Here is a 19,469-nt window from a genome sequence, read left to right on the forward strand (position 1 = left end):
ATGGAAACAAAAGTATCCAATGTACTCAATACTATTATGAAATCAATATATAAACACACACTCAGATGAATGATAAAACACAAATATAGTTTGGCAAGGGGGAAGGGTGAGAGGTAGAGGAGAGGAGAAGGTGGGAGAGCAATTGGTGGGAGGAGTGAGGGCATTTGGTAGGATCTTACCTAAAGTACACAACGCAAGGGTATATTTCAAAATAACTAAGAGTAAATTTTAAATGTCTTACCACAAAAAATAAGTAAGTAAGGTGATGGCTATGTTAATCAGTTTAAGCATTCCACATTGTATATCAAATCATCGCATTTTACTCTGTAAATGTATACTTAAGATTTTAATTAAAGATTAATAAAAAAGGAAAAAGTAAAAAAAAAAAAAAGACACAAAAAAATTAGAAAGGATATATCAGAGCTTAAGAAACTGAAGGAATCAACCAGGGAACTTAAAGATGCAACAGAATGTATCAATAACAGATTAGAATAAAGAGAAGAAAGGAAACTCAGAGCTAGAGGATAAGGCTCATCAGCAAATCCAGGCACTTAAAGAGAGGTAGAAAAGAAGAGAAAAACTGAAAAAAGATAGCTCAGAGGATTATGGGACTTCACTAAGAGTTCAAACATATGAATTACAAGAATCCCTCAATGGGAAAAGAATAATCAAAAGGAATGGAAGCCCTACTGAAGGATATCATAAATGATCATTTCCCAAGTAACACCAAAGATGCTGACACACTCCTTTTAAAGGGATACCAAACCCTGGGTCGTATCAACACAAGCAGAGCATATCCAAGATACACTGTAATGAATCTGTCCAAAGTCAATACAAAAGAGAAAAATCTGCAAGCAGGCAGGAGTAACTGCCAATTGACCTACAGAGGCAGATCCATCAAGGTGACAACGGAGTTTTCAGCTACAAATTTTCAAGCCAAAAGACAGTGGTCATCTACCTTTAACCTCCTTAAAAAAAAAAAAAAAATTTTGAGCCCTGAATTCTATATCCTACTAAACTAAGCTTCAAATTCAATGGAGAAATCAAATCCTTTATTGACATACAAAGACTGAGAAAATTAATGTCAACAAGACCAGCTCTACAGAAAATAATCAGACCTGTTCTCCACAATTATGATCACAATGGACCACCAGAAAAATAAACACCCAGAAACTAAAGGACAAAACCTTTGTTTTGTCCTTCAACAGTGGTGCAAAGGCTAAAACTAAGCAACAAACATTCACAAAATAAGATAAACAGAACTCCACAATACCTATTAATTCTCTCAATCTATGTAAATAGGCTGAATTCACCACTGAAGAGGCACAGGTTGGCTGACTGGATAAAAAAGCACAAGCTAACTACATGCTATCTCCAGGAAACACACCTAAAACTCGAGCATGACAAAAGACAAGACTAAGGATGAAGGGTTGGAAAACAATTATTTCAGGCAAATGAAAATGAGAAGACAGAAGGGAGTCACAATCTTATTTTCAGGTACAAGAGGATTTAAAACAACTAAAAAGACAATGATGGGCACTTCATACTGGTAAAGGAGACAATACAACCTTAGGACATTTCAATTCTCAATATTAATGCACCCAACTTCAATGCTTCCACACTTATGAAATGGAAGTTAATTTTTCTGGGAAAAAAAAAAAGACATCCTACAACAACATAATAGCGGGGGACTTTAACACCCCTCTGACAAAGCTGGATAGAACTGCTGAACAGAAACTAAATAAGGAAACAAAAAACACAAATGCAACCCTAGAAAAATTTCACTTAATAGACATGTACAAAACATACCATCCCAAGGTTAATGACTACATGATCTTCTTGTCAGCCCACAAACCATAATCCAAAATAGATCATATCACAGGACAAAAATCAAACCTCAACAAAACTCAAAGAATTAAAATAATACCTTGTATCTTCTCAGGCCACAAGGCAATAAAGGTGAAATTCAACACCAAAAAAAATTTCATCCCCATCCAAAGGCATGGAAACTAAACAACTTTATGCTGACTGAGAGTCGGGTCAAGGAAGAGATGAAGGAAGAAATTGGTAAATTCCTCAAACATAACAACAATGAAGCTACAAGCTAACCAAATCTGCAAGATACTGTAAAAGCAGTCCAAAGAGAGAAATTCATCACATTAGATGCCTACCCACAAAAACAGGGAGTACAAACTAAAAAATCATCTCAAGGAAATGGAATAGGAAGAGCAATCCAACAGCAAATCTAGTAGAAGAAGTGAAATAACCAAAAAGGAGATAAGAAATAAACTGGAAACAAAAGAATCATTCAGGAACAATGAAACAAAAAGTCAAATCTTCAAGAAGATAAACAAGAAAATCAATAAACCTTTCACCAGATTAACCAGAAACAGAAAAGTAAGATCTCTAATAATCTCAGAAACAAAAAAGGAGAAATAACAACAGACAGCATAGCGAATAAGATATTATTTCTGACTATTACCAAAAACTTCTAAGCTCAAAACTCGACAATGTGGACGAAATGGACAAATACCTTGAATCACATCATCCCTGCTAGATTCACCGAGAAAGAAAGAAATCACTTGAACAGACCAATTGACAACCACTGAGACAGAAGAAACAATAAAAAAACTTTCAACAACAACAAAAAAGCCCTGGACCAGATGACTTGACACTTGAATTCTATCAAACCTTCAAAGAAGAGCTTGTACCTATACTGAAGAACCAGTTCCAAGACACTGAGAAGGAAGGAACCTTCCCAAACACGTTCTAGGAAGCAGACATTATCCTGATACCAAAACCAGAAAGGATCTAACCAAAAAGAAGAACTACAAACCTGTATCACTAATGAATGTCAAGGAAAACTACTCAATAAAATCTTAGCCAATGAATTACAGCTACACATTAAAAATAATTATACAGCATGATCAAGTAGGTTTCATCCCAGGAATGCAAGGCTGGTTTAACATACGCAAATTCACCAAATGTAATTCACCCCCATATCAACAGAGGCAAAAACAAAGACCCTATAATCCTCTCAACAAATGCAGAAAAAGCATTTGACAAAATTCAGCATCCTTTCCTAACAAGAACACTTCAGAAAAATAAACATAGCTGGCACATTTCTTAAACTGACTGAAGCCATCTATGACAAACCCCCAGCTAATGTCATACCAAATGGAGCAAAAACGGAAAGCTTTTCCACTTACAACAGGAACCAGACAAGAATACCTCTATCACAACTACTATTCAAAATAATTCGATCAGATAAGAAAAGAGTATTAAGGGCATCCAAATGGGGGCAGAGGAGGTCAAACTCTCGCTCTTTGCCAATGATATGATCTTATACTTAGAAAACCCCACAGACTCAACCACAAGACTCCTGGAAGTGATCAAGAAATACAGTAACCTCTCAGGGTATAAAATCAATGTCCACAAATCAGTAGCCTTTGTACATACCAATAACAGCCAAGCTGAGAAGCAAATCGAGGACACAATCAAAAAAAATCAAATACCTAAGAATATACCTCACAAAAGAGGCAAAGGATCTCTACATCTCTACAAAGAGAATTATGACACCCTAAGAAAAGAAATATCAGAAGACATTAACAAATGGAAGAACATATCATACTCTTGGCTGGGAAGAATCAACAAAGCAATCTACATATTCACTGTGAGCCCCATCAAAATAACAACATCATACACTGAAGACCTGGAAAAAAGATTTCTTTGTTAGTTCTTCGTTTTGTATGGAACCAGAAAGAAACCCGTATAAGCATGGCAATTCTTACTAATAAAAACAAAGCCACAGGCATCACTCTACCAGACTGTACGTTATATTACAAGTCCACAGTGATCAAAACAGCATGGTATTGACACAAAACAGAGATACAGACATATGGAACCAAATGGAAAACCAAAAGATCAAACCAGTCTCTTATCACCATCTGATCTTTGATAAACCACACAACAGCATACACTGGGGAAAAGAATCTTATTCAATAAATGATGCTGGGAAAACTGCATAACCACATGTAAAAGACTAAAACTGGACCCACACCTTTCACCACTTACAAAAATTGACTCAAGATAGAAGATTTAAATCGAAGACACAAAACAATAAAAATCCTAGAAGCAAGTGTAAGATAAACTCTTGATGATGTTGGCCTAGGGAAAGACTTACGAAGAAGACTGCAGTGGCAATCTCAACAATAACAAAAAAACAAACAAATGGGACTTAATTGAGCTGAAAAGCTTCTCCACAGCTAAGGACACAGCAATTAAAGCAAATAGATAACCTACAACTTTCAGAATGGGAAAAGATATTTGCTTGTTATGAATCAGACAAAGGGTTGATAATTAGAATCAACCAGAACTCAAATTAATCAACAAGGAAGGAACAAACAATCCCCTCTTATCACTGGGCAAGAGACATGAACAGAACCCTCACTGAGGAAGACAGACAAATGACTAACAAACATATGAAAAAAATCCTCATAGTCCCTAATCATCAGAGAAATGCAAATCAAAATCACTCTGAGATAGCACCTAACCCTAGTAAGAACAGCCCACATCTCAAAAGTCCCAAACCTGCAGATGCCAGTGTGTGGATGTGTAGAGAGAGAAACACTCTTACACTTTTGGTGGGACTGCAAAATAACACAGACAGCCTCTTTGGAAAGAAGTATGGAGAATCCACAAAGAACTCTAATTAGACCTCCCATTTGATCCCACAATCCTATTACTAGGCATCTACCCAGGAGAAAAAGAAATCATCTCATCATAAGATCATTTGTACTAGATTGCTTATTGCAGCTCAGACATGTGGAAACAACCTAAATGCCCATCGACCCAGGAATGGATTAATAAGTTGTGGTATATGTATACCATGGAATACCCCAAGAGGTCTGGCATACACCGTAACCCTCCATCCCCCTCCTCTTCCAGTTCCCTTGTTCCCCAGCCCCTCACACTTCGAATTAGAGTTAATAGTAAATTTCTTGGAAGGAGACACTTTGAGATTAGGTAAATACTGTTTTCTTCATCAACTAGTTTTAGAGCACTGAGTGCAAAAAAAAGGGGTAGTGCTATTACACCCCTAAGTGAAGTTTAAGTTGGGTCATTTGTTCTGTTGGCATCCAATTTTAGAATTCTACCCCCATCTTTGTTGAGGATTTTGAGGTTGTGAAATATTAACATAGCGTCAAAAGTCCAAACAATTCAAAAATCACATTCAAATTAAGTATCATTTTCTCCTACCTCAATTTCCTCTAAATTTTGCATTTCACGTGTGTGCCTGCATGTGCACACATTCTGTAGGTAACCAGTCTCATTATTCTCTGGTTTATCCCTTTCTGTATTTGTTTTTTGTCAAATTAGCAGACATATGTGTATATCTCATTACAGAAAAAGTCGCATACTTTAGATATTCTTTTGTACATTACATTTTGCCTTTTAAAATATATCCCAGAAATCTCCTTGTATCAGTTCATAGATATCATCTTCATTTTATTTTATAGTGATACAAAACTCTATTGTGTTTATGCAATCACTGTCCTATATATGAGCATTTCCAATGCTGTTTCCTATATTTTTCAATTAAAACAATGTTTCAATGACTTAACTATTCATACTTATTTCTTATCACTACAGGTATATCTTTCAAGGCAAAAATCCCCAAAGTCGGATAGTTAAACAAAAAAACACAAAGGTACTTTTGGTATATATTGCCAAATCCCTTTATACAGGGTGGCAATAAAGGACATGTACAATTTTAAATGGCACATTATTTTAAACTGCACATGAACTTTATGGCCACCCTGTATTAACAGTTGTACCAATTTATTTTCCAACAAACAATGTACCAGTGTTTAGTTTGCCCTCGGCCTCACTAAGAGAGTATTGCCATAATTTTTAACTTTTGCCAATTTGATAGGTTAAAAAAATGGCAACTGGTCAGGCGCAATAGCTTAGGGCTATAATCCTAGCACTCTGGCAGGCTGAGGCGGGTGGATTGCTTGAGCTCTCAAGTTCCAGACCACCCTGAGTAAAAGTGAGACCCTGTCTCTACCAAAAATAGAAAAACTGAGACACGAGGATGGCTTGAGCATGAGTTGGAGGTTGCTGTGAGCTATGACACCATGGCACTTTACCCAGAGTGACAGCTTAAGAATCCCGTCTCAAAAAAAAAAAAAAAAAAGAAACAAAAAAGGGCAACCAAGTATATTTTTAATACGCAAATTTTCTATTTATACTAAGTAGCAATGTTTTCTCTAAGTTTTAAGATATGTTTACTAATGTCTCATAAGTACTTAGGTCTATATCAGGAGTTTAATGTTATTATTTTTTTTCCTGACTTACCACACTAGGGACTTTCACTATATTCTATTGATATAAAAAATTGTACTTTCATTATTAATCACATTAAGAAAGTATACATCTATCTCTCTCTCTCTTTTGGGGGGTTTTCTTTTTTTTTTTTTTTTTTTTTTTTTGAGACAGAATTTTACTTTTTTGCCCCAGGCATTCCTAGAATCCTCACAAAAACCTCAAACTCCTGGGTCCAGGCGATTCTCCTGCCTCAGCCTCCACAGTCAGGGGGACTATAAGAATCTACCACAATGTCCGGCTTTTTCTATTTTTCGTATAGTTAGGTCTTGCTCTTGTTCAGGCTAGTCTTAAACTCTTGTGCTCAAGTGATCCTCCTACCTCGGTCTCTCAAAGTGCTAGGATTATAGGCATGAGCCATTGCCCAAGCCACATGTATGCCTCTTTAAGCAAAATGTTTTAAAAGTTACTTCATTGAAAGATGCCTTTTATGGAATTCTAATGGTAGTTAAAGGAAAAATGGGCAAGGGTAGGAACTAATAATTGACAAAAAAATAAAAGAAGAACTGAAATGATTTTTCTCTCCCATTTATCAGAGACAAACTAAAATCACCCCATATATAGAAGTTAATCATGGATTAACAACGTAAATCTAAAATATAAGACAATTAAAAAAAATTTTAAAAAAGGGGTAAATCTTCATGACCTTAGATTTGGCAGTGGGTTTTTAGATTTAATACCACAAGCATGAGCAAAAAATTAAATAATAGATTAACTGTATCCAATAAAATGTAAATCTTTGTGCATTAAAAGATATCATCTAAAAAAAGAGGAAAAAATAGAAAGATAACCTAGATAACGGGAAAAAAGTGTTGCAACTGATATTCTTGAAAGGGTTGCAATCCAGACTACATAAAGAGCTCATATTATTCATCAATAATGACATAATCTAATTTTAAAATGAGCAAAGGATTGAAATGCACATTTCTTCAAAAATACATAGAAATGGCTGTGCGCCCGTAGCACACTGGTTATGGCACCAGCACATGCACCGAGGCTGGCGGGTTCGAGCCCGGCCCAGGACAGCTAAACAACAATAGCTGCAACAAGAAAATAGCCGGGCATTGTGGCGGGTGCCTCTAATGCCAGCTACTTGGGAGGCTGAGGCATATCTATGAAATAAGGACCAAATTACTGGCAAGGATGCAAAATAAAGAAATGTGGACAAATAGCACACATGCTAATAAGGAGCATATGTACAAATAATATGAATAAAAATTGTAAGAGCTTATCATTTTTTAAAAAAATCAATTCATAAAGCTACTGAATAAATTTTAGAATTCTTTCCCAAATTTCCTGAACAGAAATGTTATTTTATAGGAGCAAAACTAGGCTAGTACAAAAACAGAATATACTTAAATAACTTAACCAATAATTTTCTCTATCATAAGAAGTTTTTAGAATACAATTTTAGGATGAATTATATATGACTAGCAGCAGGTGAAGTAAAAGTCATATTGCTGGACTGACAGGCTCAATGTATATCATTTATTCTAACATTCTGTACCTCGACATCCTGAACACTGGATAAAAAAGTTGATTAAATCCAGGAGTGCGATGTCCCTGTCTTGTTTATATGATTCAATCCAGTCATCCACCACGGACTGTGGGAAAAAAATATAAAAACGAAAACTTAAAAAAAAATTTTAGTATTATAGCAAATAAATTTTCAAAAAAGTTTGTGTGTTTGTGTGGCTGTCTAAACAAGAAAATTACTTACCTGAAATTATTTCTCTGGTGCCTAATAAAACAGAAATTTCCCTACTTTTATAGGCCAATACAAGGTAAGCTACGAGGTCTCAGAGATTTGTTCACAATAGAGTATAACATAAACTTGACCTTACAAATTCCACGAAGTTCAATAATTATTAAGCAAGTATAGATAATAATATTAAAACTTACGCATACATATAAACTTTCTGAGTATCATAAAACCTAATTCACCAATGTATAAAAGGAGAACACATTGGGCGGCACCTGTGGCTCAAAGGAGTAGGGCGCCGGCACCATATGCCGGAGGTGGTGGGTTCAAACCCAGCCCTGGCCAAAACCACAAAAAAAAAAATAAATAAATAAAAATTAAAAAAAAATCCTGTTAAAAGGAGAACACATCGTATATAACAGAAACCACTTTTTTCCAGGAAAATAAGAATAGTTCAATATAAGGCAATCAAATATCTGAATTTATCCAAAAAAGGAAAAGTAAATGATTATATTACTAGATGTCAAGATATCTGATAAAATTCCATTGCTAATCCGAATAAAAAATTTTTAAGAAAACTAGGATTAGATGGAATCTATTTAAAGAAGATAAAGACTATGCCAGCATGTTGACTCATCCCTGTAATCCCAGCACTTGAGAGGCCAAGGCGGGTGGATTGCCTGAGCTCACAGGTTCGAGATCAGCCTGAGCCAGAGTGAGACCTCATCTCTAAAAAATAGCTGGGTGTTGCAGCAGGTGCCTGTAATCTCTTCTACATGGGAGACTGAGGCAAGAGGATCACTTGAACCCAAGACTGTGAGATTGCTGTGAGGTAAGACACCATGGCACTCTACCAAGAGTGACCAAGTGAGACTGTCTCCAAAAAAACAAGAAGAGAGAAAGAGAGAGACTAAAATATACGTGATGTTTAAATATTTTAGGCATTTCAACTTCAAGAATAAATAAGGCAAGGATAAACCCCTAGCCATTTGACATAGGTTTAAAGTTTTCAGTTAATGCAAAAATTAGGAAAATAGTAAAGACATTTCTCCATTCCTACAGATAAGAAAACCTAATAGTCTCCAATAAAGTGATTCAAAAGATTAACATAAGAAAAATGACAAGGTGACTGACAAAAGATAAATGTACAAAATAACCTTTTAATATTGCAATAACCAGGAAACACAAATGGATAGGTAACCTGTTTACAACTAAAAATACCTAAAATTGAATTCAAAAGAATTCTTAACAAAAAAAAAAATTATAAAAACTTGCAAGATCTAAACAAATGACCCTAATAAATATTGTGTTCTGAATTATTTTTTAAAAAGTGCCATATCAAAAAGTCTTAATTTTTCTCAATTCATGAGGCAAATTTAATGTGATTCCAGTAGGATTGAGATTTCCATGGGTAGGGGTAATAGGAAAGGTATAGAATAAAAGATTTTAAAAGTTGAGTGTGTTGATATATACTAATTATATAGTGCAACACATAAATTTAAGTTATACCTTGATTAATTTTCACAAATATATACACCCAGGTAACCATAACCAAGATGAAGATATAAAACATTTCCAGAAATGACACAGGCTCTCTCATGCTCCTTTCTCATCAGTCACCATCCCTAGCACAAAGGGTATTATTCTGATGCTTATTACCATAAATTGACTTGACATGTTTTTGAAAATCATGTAAATGGTGGTTATCTTTTTGAATTCTTTCAAGCAAAGTAGTATCAGTAAGATTCAAACACACTTTTATGTACATATGTATTATTAATTCTTTTTTAGAACTGCTTGTTAGTATTTCATTGTATGACTATTCCACAATTTATTACTCATTTTACTGTTCGAGAACATGAGTGCTATTTCCAATTTAGGACTATCATAAACATAACTGTACATATGTTCTGAAGGATATAAACACTCTTCTTTTGTTTTATATACCCAATAGTGAACTTGTTAATACATTATACACATGTCAAGGATTAGTAGACAATGCCAAACAATTTCCCAAAACAAATACAGTAAATTATACTTCTAGCAGCAATGTTTGAAATTTCCAGATGCTTCACATCCTTATCAATACTAAGTACTCTCAGTTGTTTTATTTTAACCCATTCTGGTTGGGCATATGCCTCTTTAATAACCTTTTATTGAGGAGAACCACTTGGCCTTCTAACAAATGTGAAAAGAAGATTTTTTGGGGAGATACATAATACTATTTCCGTCTTATCACATTACCATCTGAGAGGTTTTGTTTTTAAAGTGAACAGAAAATCTGAAAGAAGATTACATTTAGTAAGAAAGGGTGAAGAAGGAAGAATACCATGATATGTGTTCAAGGCTCAGCTATGCTGAAAATGTGTAAGGTCCTGAGAACTCAAGATGATGGTGATGACTAGGAGCCAACAGAGCAGGTCTAGAAACTTTTATCCTCAGGCCAAAGCTCAAATATTTTGCAACCTACTTTATAAAAGTATGGCACAAAGCTGAAGAAGAAGCCATTTACCCACTCCTGCCTGGAGCCTAGAATTGTGAATGTGCTCTAAACATGGTGACTAAAATTTTCTTTAATTCCCAAAGTAACAGGATCAATATATACTTCCACCAGTTATATACATGGAGAGCTTGAAACACAAAGTACAGGAATTTGCATTAGAAATAATAAACTTCCTATAAAGGAAATGAAAAACAAAATGTTATCAGAAATAAGAGCCCATGCACAGTGGTTTACACAAGGAATCCAAGCACTTTGGGGGGTCCAGGTGTAAGAATCACTTTAGGTCAGGAGTTTGAGACCAGTCTGGGCAACAAAGTAAAACTCTCTTTCTACAGAAAAACTTAAAAAACCAGGCATGGTGGTGTGAACTTGTAGTCCTAGCTACTTAGGAGGCTGAGACAGGAGGATTGCTTTAAGCCCAGGAGTTCAAGGTTGCAGTAAGCTGTGATCCTACCACTGAATTTCAGTCTGGTGATACAGCAAGATCCTGTCAAAGAAGAGGAGATGGGAAGGAAAAAAGAAGGGAAAGGGAGAAGAGAAGAGGGGCAAAAAGAAAGAAAGAAAGAAAGAAAACAAGTAATACAAAAAAAACAAAGTACAGAAATAGATCTATTTACAAAGAACCTATGACAAAAGAGATTATCTCAATTTTAGGGGGAAAAGGATGGTTTAAGAAACAATACAAATATACTTGATTAAGCTAAAAGTAAACACAAGTTATACCTTTTAAGAGCTTGCAGAGGCTGGTCGCGGTGGCTCACACCTGTAATCCTAGCACTCTGGGAAGTCAAGCTGCGTGGACTGCCTGAGCTCGCGAGTTCAAGAACAGCCTGAGCCAGAGCCAGACCCTGTCTCTAAAAATAGCCAGGCACTAGGGTGGGTGCCTGTAGTCCCAGCTACTTGGGAGGCTGAGGCAATACAATCACTTGAGCCCAAGAGTTTGAGGTTGCTGTGAGCTGTGAAGCCACTGCACTCTACCGATGTGACAAAATGAGACTAAATAAATAAATACTCTCAACTAAATAAATAAATACTAATGGAGAGATGTGGTTGTCTTAAGTTGACAAAGACTGGTGACTATTTAGAGGCAATGCCAAATACGGGCACAGGTAAGTAGATAATTCAGCTTGTTATGGATGGGGTAAGAATTAAAAAAAAATAATAATAACCACATAAGGCACAGCATAATCAAACTGCTGGAAATCTTCAATAAGGAGAAAAAAATTCAAGCAGCCAGAGGGTACACACGGAGGAGCAAGGTATAGAATAATAGCATACTTCATGTCAAAAAAAGTACAAGCCCACAGATAATGGAATGGCATATGTAAGTTAAACGAAGGAAAGCAAAAACATTGTACATCCAGTTGTGTGTGTGTTTAATTTTTAAAGAGATGAAATTTCACTCTGTCACCCAGGCTAGAGGGCAGTGGTGCAATCAGAGCTCACTACTTTATACTTTCGAATTTCTGGGTGATCCTTCCATCTCAGCTCCTAAGTAGCTAGGAAAAGGCACACGCCACATCAGACTAATTTTTTTAAAAGAAATTTTATAGAGACAGGGTTGTCCAGTGTTGTCCAGCCTGGTCTTGAACTCCTGGCTCAAACCATCTCCCTGCATAACCTCCCAAACAGCTAGGGTTAAAGGCATTACATTACAGTTCAATGTACCCAGCCCATCCAGAATTTTTAACCTGGCCAAACAAACAAAAGCCCTTTCAAATGAGGGCTTTCCATACTGTAAAATAAAACATAAATACATGTAGTAATGCAAAAGTGCTGAGTCAATGATAAAATAAGGGAAATAAAGGGAAAATAAAACTTCAAATAAAGGGAAAATAAAACTTTTCAGACTAAAAAACTAAAACCAAAAATAAAAGCAAATGGACTAAGCACTTCTCTTGAAAATGAAAGACTGTCTAAATTGGACAAAAGACCCAAGCACATGATATGGACAAGACACACTTTTAATTTAAGAGCATAGATAGGCTTCAATTAAAAAAAAAAAAAAAGCAAAAAAACTACACCATGCAAACATTAACCATAAGAAACTGGTTACGGCTATATTCATATCAGACAATATAGAAATTAAGACAAGGAATATTAACAAACATAAAGAGAAAGATTTTAAAATGATAAAAGGATAAATTCATTAGGAAGATGGAATAACATTCAATTTATGCACCAAACAACAAGTCTCAAAATACATAAAGGAAAAATTTTACTAGAAAAAATTAATTACAGAACACATATTCTTTTCAAGTACACATAAAAATATTCACCAAAGAGACCATAAATCAAACACGTGTAAATTTTTAAGGACTGAAATAATATAGATCCCTGGCCATCACAGATTTAAATTAGAAATTAAGAAAAAATATACATCTAAAACGCCCCCAAATATTCGGTAATTAGAAACCATTTTGAACTGACGATAATGAAAAAAAAAAAACATATAACTTACAGAATGCAGTTAAAGCAGTATTTATAAGAAAGCATATAGCTTTAAATATTTATAATTTATAACTAAATTATAGATTAAATACATATTAAAGAGAGGTCTACATTAATGATCTGCCTTAATAAACGTAACATTCCAGTGCTGACTGTCCTTATTTGGAAGGCAAGGAAAATTACGCAGCCTAATTCCAACATTACTAGAAAGAATACTTTCAATAACATAACCACAGACCCTCAAAGAGTCCTGTAGCTTTAGAACATCAAAATCACAAATTATAAACAAAAAATTTTTCTGGGACCTAGGCCGACAGACTCTAGTATCCTTATAAGTGCCTTCCAAGGTTAATAAACAGTTAATGGAGAAAGAAAATCATAAAAAAAATTTCATAGGAAATTTTTGTATGATTTGGAAGTGGTGTCTATCACTTCAGTCAATATTTCATTGGCAAGAATTTAATTAGTCATATCCAGATACACAGGATTAGAGAAATGGCCTCTTTAAACTTTCTCTACTATGAATAAGGAAAAATTAATTTTTGGTAGATAGCCAGTCATCTCTGCCAAATCTGGCCCTCTGGCTGCCAATATTTACATGGAGCACTTCTTTCATCTAGAGAAAAAATACATACATAAGTACATGGATATTACAGCATTGTTTACTTGAGGAAAAAAAATCCTAAATAATTTAAATATCTACAAAGGAATATTTCCCTAAATTATACTATAGCCATACTGTAAAATAAAACATAAACATATGTACTAATGCAAATGTGCTGAATCTATAGATTTAGCCATGATAAAATTGTTGAAGACTATTAAAGAAATAAGTATGATTTTACTTTTAAAATAAATTAATTCCCCCCCAACCACACACGTACACATACACAAACATACACATTAAAACATGGAGAAGGGTATGAATAAAAACTATGACACTGATAGGCTTGGATGCCCTCAATTAAATCCAAACAGTTTAATTCTAAGACTTTACTACAAAGAAAAGACACCTCAGCCATAGATCCTCAACAAAAAGGCCATAATAAGCAGCATCTGGAACATAAATTACAGTCAAATGACAAAATTCATGACATTTACTAAAATCATACTTTTATCATGTTGTACTACATTAATATCCCAGTTTGCACCATAAGGAATATAAAAGGCAGTTAGAAAAATATTAAACTGAGAAAGAAAACACAAAGAGAAGACAAAAAATTGTTAATGCCACAAAGAAGAAACACAAACATGTGAAGCAAAACAATCAGTACAGTTAAAAATGAATTTTAAACCTGTCTGAAAGCTCCCATTAAGGTAAACCGAAAAGATCAATTTATTTTGGATATTGATATTAAAGAAAATGGATGCAGTACACTGAGTCCACCATATTCTTAACTCTATTAGATAAACATATATTCTCAGTAAGCCATTTGATAGGACCTTGGTTATAGGTCCATGTGATAAGAATGGCATAGAGAAGGCATAGAGGGCATAGAGAATTAGTATACTATAATGCTGCTTAAGAGCTGATTCATTTGCTTTGGAGAAAGACATGCAAATGACGGTGATAATATATATTACAATACACTGCAAATTCAAGACCCTAATCAGGAATCAAGTGAAAGACCTTTCCTCTTTCAAACTGAGAAGAACTATATAATTAATATTTAGGTAATTTTTTTCAACATAGCTTTTAGCAATATCATATACATATATTCTTTGAATGCAGATATAAATTTTTTTGCACATACAAATATTAGTATAGTTGGAAAGAAACTTCTTTATGACTCCATGAGACCAGGCTGTTATTTTCAGGTATAAACAAAAACATTGATTCTCATAGTTGTTTAAAGCCTGGGTGTTTTTTGTTTTTTTTTTTTAATTGTTCTACATTTTTAGTATATAACTCTTTGGGGTCTTGTGGAGACAAACTGATTAATCCTATAAACATAATTTCATTTCTACTTCTATATTAACTAACTACAGTTTCAGGCCAATATTAGCTTTTCATTGGCCTTTTTTTTTTTTATTTCTTTTTTTAAAGATAAGAGTCTCACTTTGTTGTCCTGCGTAGAGTGCCATGGTATCACAGCAACCTCAAACTCTTGGGTTCAATTGATCCTCTTTGCCTCAGCCTCCCAAGTAGCTGGAACTATAGGCATCATCCACCACAATGCCCTGCAATTTTTTAAGAAATGAGGTCTTGCTCTTGCTCAAGCTGGTCTTAAACTTTTGAGCTCAGGCAATCTGCCCACCTCGGCCTCCTAAAGTGCTAGGCTTACAGGTCTGAGCCACCGCACCAGGCCCATGTTTTCATTTCACCTTAGTTGGAAATAGAATTACAATTTCAACATCATTTCAAAACTACTTCTTCAGAAAAATAGAACACCCCATGACTAATATATATTATACTTTTACTTGATATGAAATCTAGTTTTGATCTTTCCTTTTTATTACTCCACTTTTGAAATAGAAAGCCATTTTCAACAAATGTACATACTTTTCCATTTAACCTGGTAACTTAACCAAGTTTAAAGTTTAGTACTATAATAGTGATGTCTACATAAAAATGGCACAGAAGTATTTTAATTATTAGTCCTCTAAATGTCAAGTTTTTATACTATTTCTCACCAGTTGGTAAGTTGCCTTTACAATTATTTTATTTATTACTTTGCCTTTACAATTTCTTCCCTCCTTTTTTCTCTTTCTTTCTTTAGAGGCTGGTCTTGAACTCCAGCATCAGCCTCCTGAGTAGCTGGGAGTTCAGTCATCCATCACTATGCTCAGTTAATTTTTCTTCTTTCTCTCTTTTTTTAGAGATGGGGTCTTGCTACATTGTTCACTACAAAAGTTTGAGAAAGACTGTGTTATAGTCCATTATTTCACTTCTAGGAAACACAATAGACAGTGTCTTTTCTGATTCACTTGTGCAAGTTTCAACTTGGTTGGCTTATCAGTGTTGCTGGGAAAGCTTTATTCCCCTCCATCCCTGAGGATTTTACGCTTCTTGATTTTTGTGTATCTCAAAACTTTCGCAGTAATGCACGTATATCATCACCTGGTCTGGGTCTTGAATTAGCCTCAAGCAATTGTCCTGCCTCAGCTTCCCAAGTAACTAATTACAGGCATGATCTACCAGACTTGGCTAAAATTACTATAGCATACAGAGTTCTCATCAGAGGAATTCTGGCAAAATAATAGCCTGACCTTGTATTCTTTTAAAAGGCCCAAGGGATGGACCAGGTCTTTCTGTTCCTTCATTAAGAGATACCTTCATAGATTCCCAAATCTTTTTTGTAAGCTACATGTATTAAGTCCCAATGTGTTTGGTTCTAGGACAGCCTATGGCAAATTCTTGGCCCCAAAGGAACTTCAGGGGCAAAGGGATAAACTGAGTTGCTTTCTAGTCTTAAAGGTGAATGGCAAAGTACTACTGAATTAAGATGACCACAACAACCCATTACATGTGAAGTTGTGCCAATGGAAGGACCCTAACAATCTGACTTCACTATATGAATTAAAGAGCCTCAAAGAATTAAAGCAAAATAATATGCCTTCAGCAGCCAAGGAGAAAGAAAAACTAAATAAAGCGTATATGAAACAGATTGGAAATTTAACCGTGGGAAAGACTTTCTAGAAGTTTTAAAAAGCAATGAAATTTAAATATTGGATTCATTGCACAAATAAAAAAAATCGCTAAGGAGAAACAAATCTAATAACCTGGAAATTACGTGGGAAAAAACAATCTCAACACATAAAACAAAAACACAGAAAATTTGTGAATAAAGGAGTAAAAGATTTCGTTAGCTGTATTTAGTAGATCTAACATGGATAGTTATTTGAAAGGCAGACAAAAGAACAAAGAAAGGAAAGACAGACAAGTAAAACTGATAATTTTTAAGAGAAAAATCCACCTGATCAATAAAAGATTTAAATCTGAATGTTAACAGAGCTCATCCAGTTGTAGACAGGTTCAATGGAAAAATGTCACAGATCTAAGCATATCCAGATAAAATTCATCAATTCCAGGAAAAAGTAAGTATGTTAGAAATGTCAGGACAATAAAACAAGTCAGACGAAACAGACAAACGTTATCCCTACACGAGGTGAGCTTTCAATGCCTCACCTCATAAGATAAGCAAACAGCCAAGAAACCAGATATATGAGGAAAGCCTCTGCATCAATTATCAATGTACTGTGTCTAAACTCCAAATTAAACCTTCAGGGTCTGCTTTGCAAAAGTGGACTAGACTCTACAATCATTTCTCCCTTACCTTAAGAAGTATATTAAATTTTGTCAGAACACTGCTCTGGAAGGATACTGCAGAAGGAAGGGGGAATCTTCTTCTGGTTCTCGTATGTTGAAGTTTGGTCTTTTTGCTCGTCCTGTATGGTCCATCAGTGATAAGTGCATGAAAGGAAATCCAGGAATGGTCTGCTTCAGCCCAACACCAAAAGTTCACAGTTCTTTTATGACCTTGTGCACCAGCCCGGGAATGCAGCACTCACAACATGGACACTGGCATACCCCAGATCTCACACTGGAATCACACTGGAAGCAGTGCACTATCCCTTCCTGTACAACTGTCTACCATATGGAACTGAGAACCAGAGAACTTCCATGATAGTATTAGAAGAATCTCTTATTTCATTTAGGTGTAGGACTGATATTTTTTTTTAAGCCAAAAAAAATCTAATTGTGTAGGTTGCAACGACAGTTTAATTAAGTCTCACCAAGTTTCTCAGCTCAAAGTTAGGACCTTGACTGACAAAGAATGGGATCATGAAAACGGGAAAAGAGAGACCTGGTTGGTATCAGAGGAAACTAACAATTTTGGACAGTTCCATCCCTCAAGTAATTCTGAGCATTCCATAACAACAGCTTGCTTTGCTGTGCCTGAAAAAACTAACCTTGTTTGGCTAGAAAGCCTTCTGATAATTTTATATGGGCAGATTCTTTGAAAGGGGATGCTAATTCTCCTGAAGATCCACCCACAGCCAGTCCCTGATTGCCACTAGATCCATAACTAGAGTCAAATCTCAGCATGCTCCAAGGAGATAAGTCCACACTGTAACCCAGGAGGGAACATCCTGCATACCCAAAAGAAACCTGAGGAACATGCATGGGAATAGATTCTAAAAATATTTTACCAAAGAAGACACAATATAACACTACATCAGACCAGGCCACACTAAGCTCATGGATATAATCCTAGCACTCTGAGAGATAGAGGTTAAGAATCTGAGACCAGCCTGAGCATGAGCAATACTATGTCTCTACACAACCCAGAAAAATTAGCCAGGTGTGGTGGCACATGTTTGTAGTCCCAGCTACTCAGGAGGTTGGGACAGGATGATTGTTCGAGCACAGGAGGTACAGGTTGCAGTGAGCTATGATGACAGCACTGAACTCCAGCCAGACGACACTGCAAAACTCATCTCAAAAAAAAAAAAAAAAAAAAAAAAAAACTGAAAAAACCCCCACTACATCAGGCCAAGTTCATTGGTATGGGTACATTTACTAGAGATTCCAAATTTAATACATTAGCTCATACACCTAGAAATGACTATGCTAGCTACCTGGTTGGAGCAGTGAAAAGCTGGATTTAACAATTGGGATGCTAGAGCTTTGCTGATATTGATACAGAATGCAATCAATGATTTAGGGAGTGAGGAATGTTGGATTATTAGACTTACCATGTGAGTACAACATACACACACACACTGCTCAACTGTGCTTCATAAGAGAGCTCAAAAGGCAAAGAAAAACATTAGTGAAGGGAGTAACTTATCTACCTCCTTAAAAAACTCTGTGGTTATTCCTTCTTGTAAGCCAGGTGTGATCATAGGAAATGTGGTAATTAAGAACTCCTAGGTTTCAATGGAGATCATAGGATCCCAAGGTAACACAGCCCAAGTGGCCACAATTAACCAGTGAAGATAAGATGGACACATTATTTGTAAAGGGCAATAGGAAAATACTGAGAATCAGAATGTCTTGGCTTACATAGATCTTTGGCAGTAAATATTCCATTGCCAGTGCCATTTGTTTAAAAAAAGAAAGAAAGAAAGAAAGAAAGGAAAACAGCCTAACACAGTGTATAAGATAAAAACAAAAACATTAGGTTTGGTAGGCAGAAACCTGACTAGCGAAAAGTGATAGCCTCTCACCAGTATCCAGACTTAGGTCAGTTTACAGACCTAAAACCTTCTGCCTGAAGTGGAGACCAGGTCTCTATACAATTACTTTAAGTACACACATGATAAATCTTCTAACCCTTTTCCAAAGGGACCTAGAGCCACTAATTAGAGGTACTGTTCATTTTTAAAAGGAAATATCAAGACTTTTCATGTATTAATAATAGATACTGTCATTCTTGGAGATTCAAAATGCTATTGTGTTCTACCAGGTATATTAGGGGC

The 19,469-nt window shown here is 35.4% G+C and overlaps 1 protein-coding gene across 3 annotated transcripts in view; it reads right to left on the reverse strand.

Annotated features, from left to right (window-relative positions):
- STAG1 (stromal antigen 1) overlaps positions 1-19,469 on the reverse strand; it is a 411,299-nt gene that overhangs the window by 218,262 nt on the left and 173,568 nt on the right. For all 3 annotated transcript variants that reach the window (XM_053598524.1, XM_053598525.1, XM_053598526.1), the window contains one exon: positions 7,895-7,991. In XM_053598524.1, coding sequence (XP_053454499.1) covers positions 7,895-7,991 — 97 coding nt within the window. The remainder of the gene's footprint in view (positions 1-7,894; positions 7,992-19,469) is intronic.

The sequence above is a fragment of the Nycticebus coucang genome, chromosome 8, assembly GCF_027406575.1.
Source record: "Nycticebus coucang isolate mNycCou1 chromosome 8, mNycCou1.pri, whole genome shotgun sequence".
In the NCBI taxonomy this organism is placed as follows: Eukaryota; Metazoa; Chordata; class Mammalia; order Primates; family Lorisidae; genus Nycticebus; species Nycticebus coucang.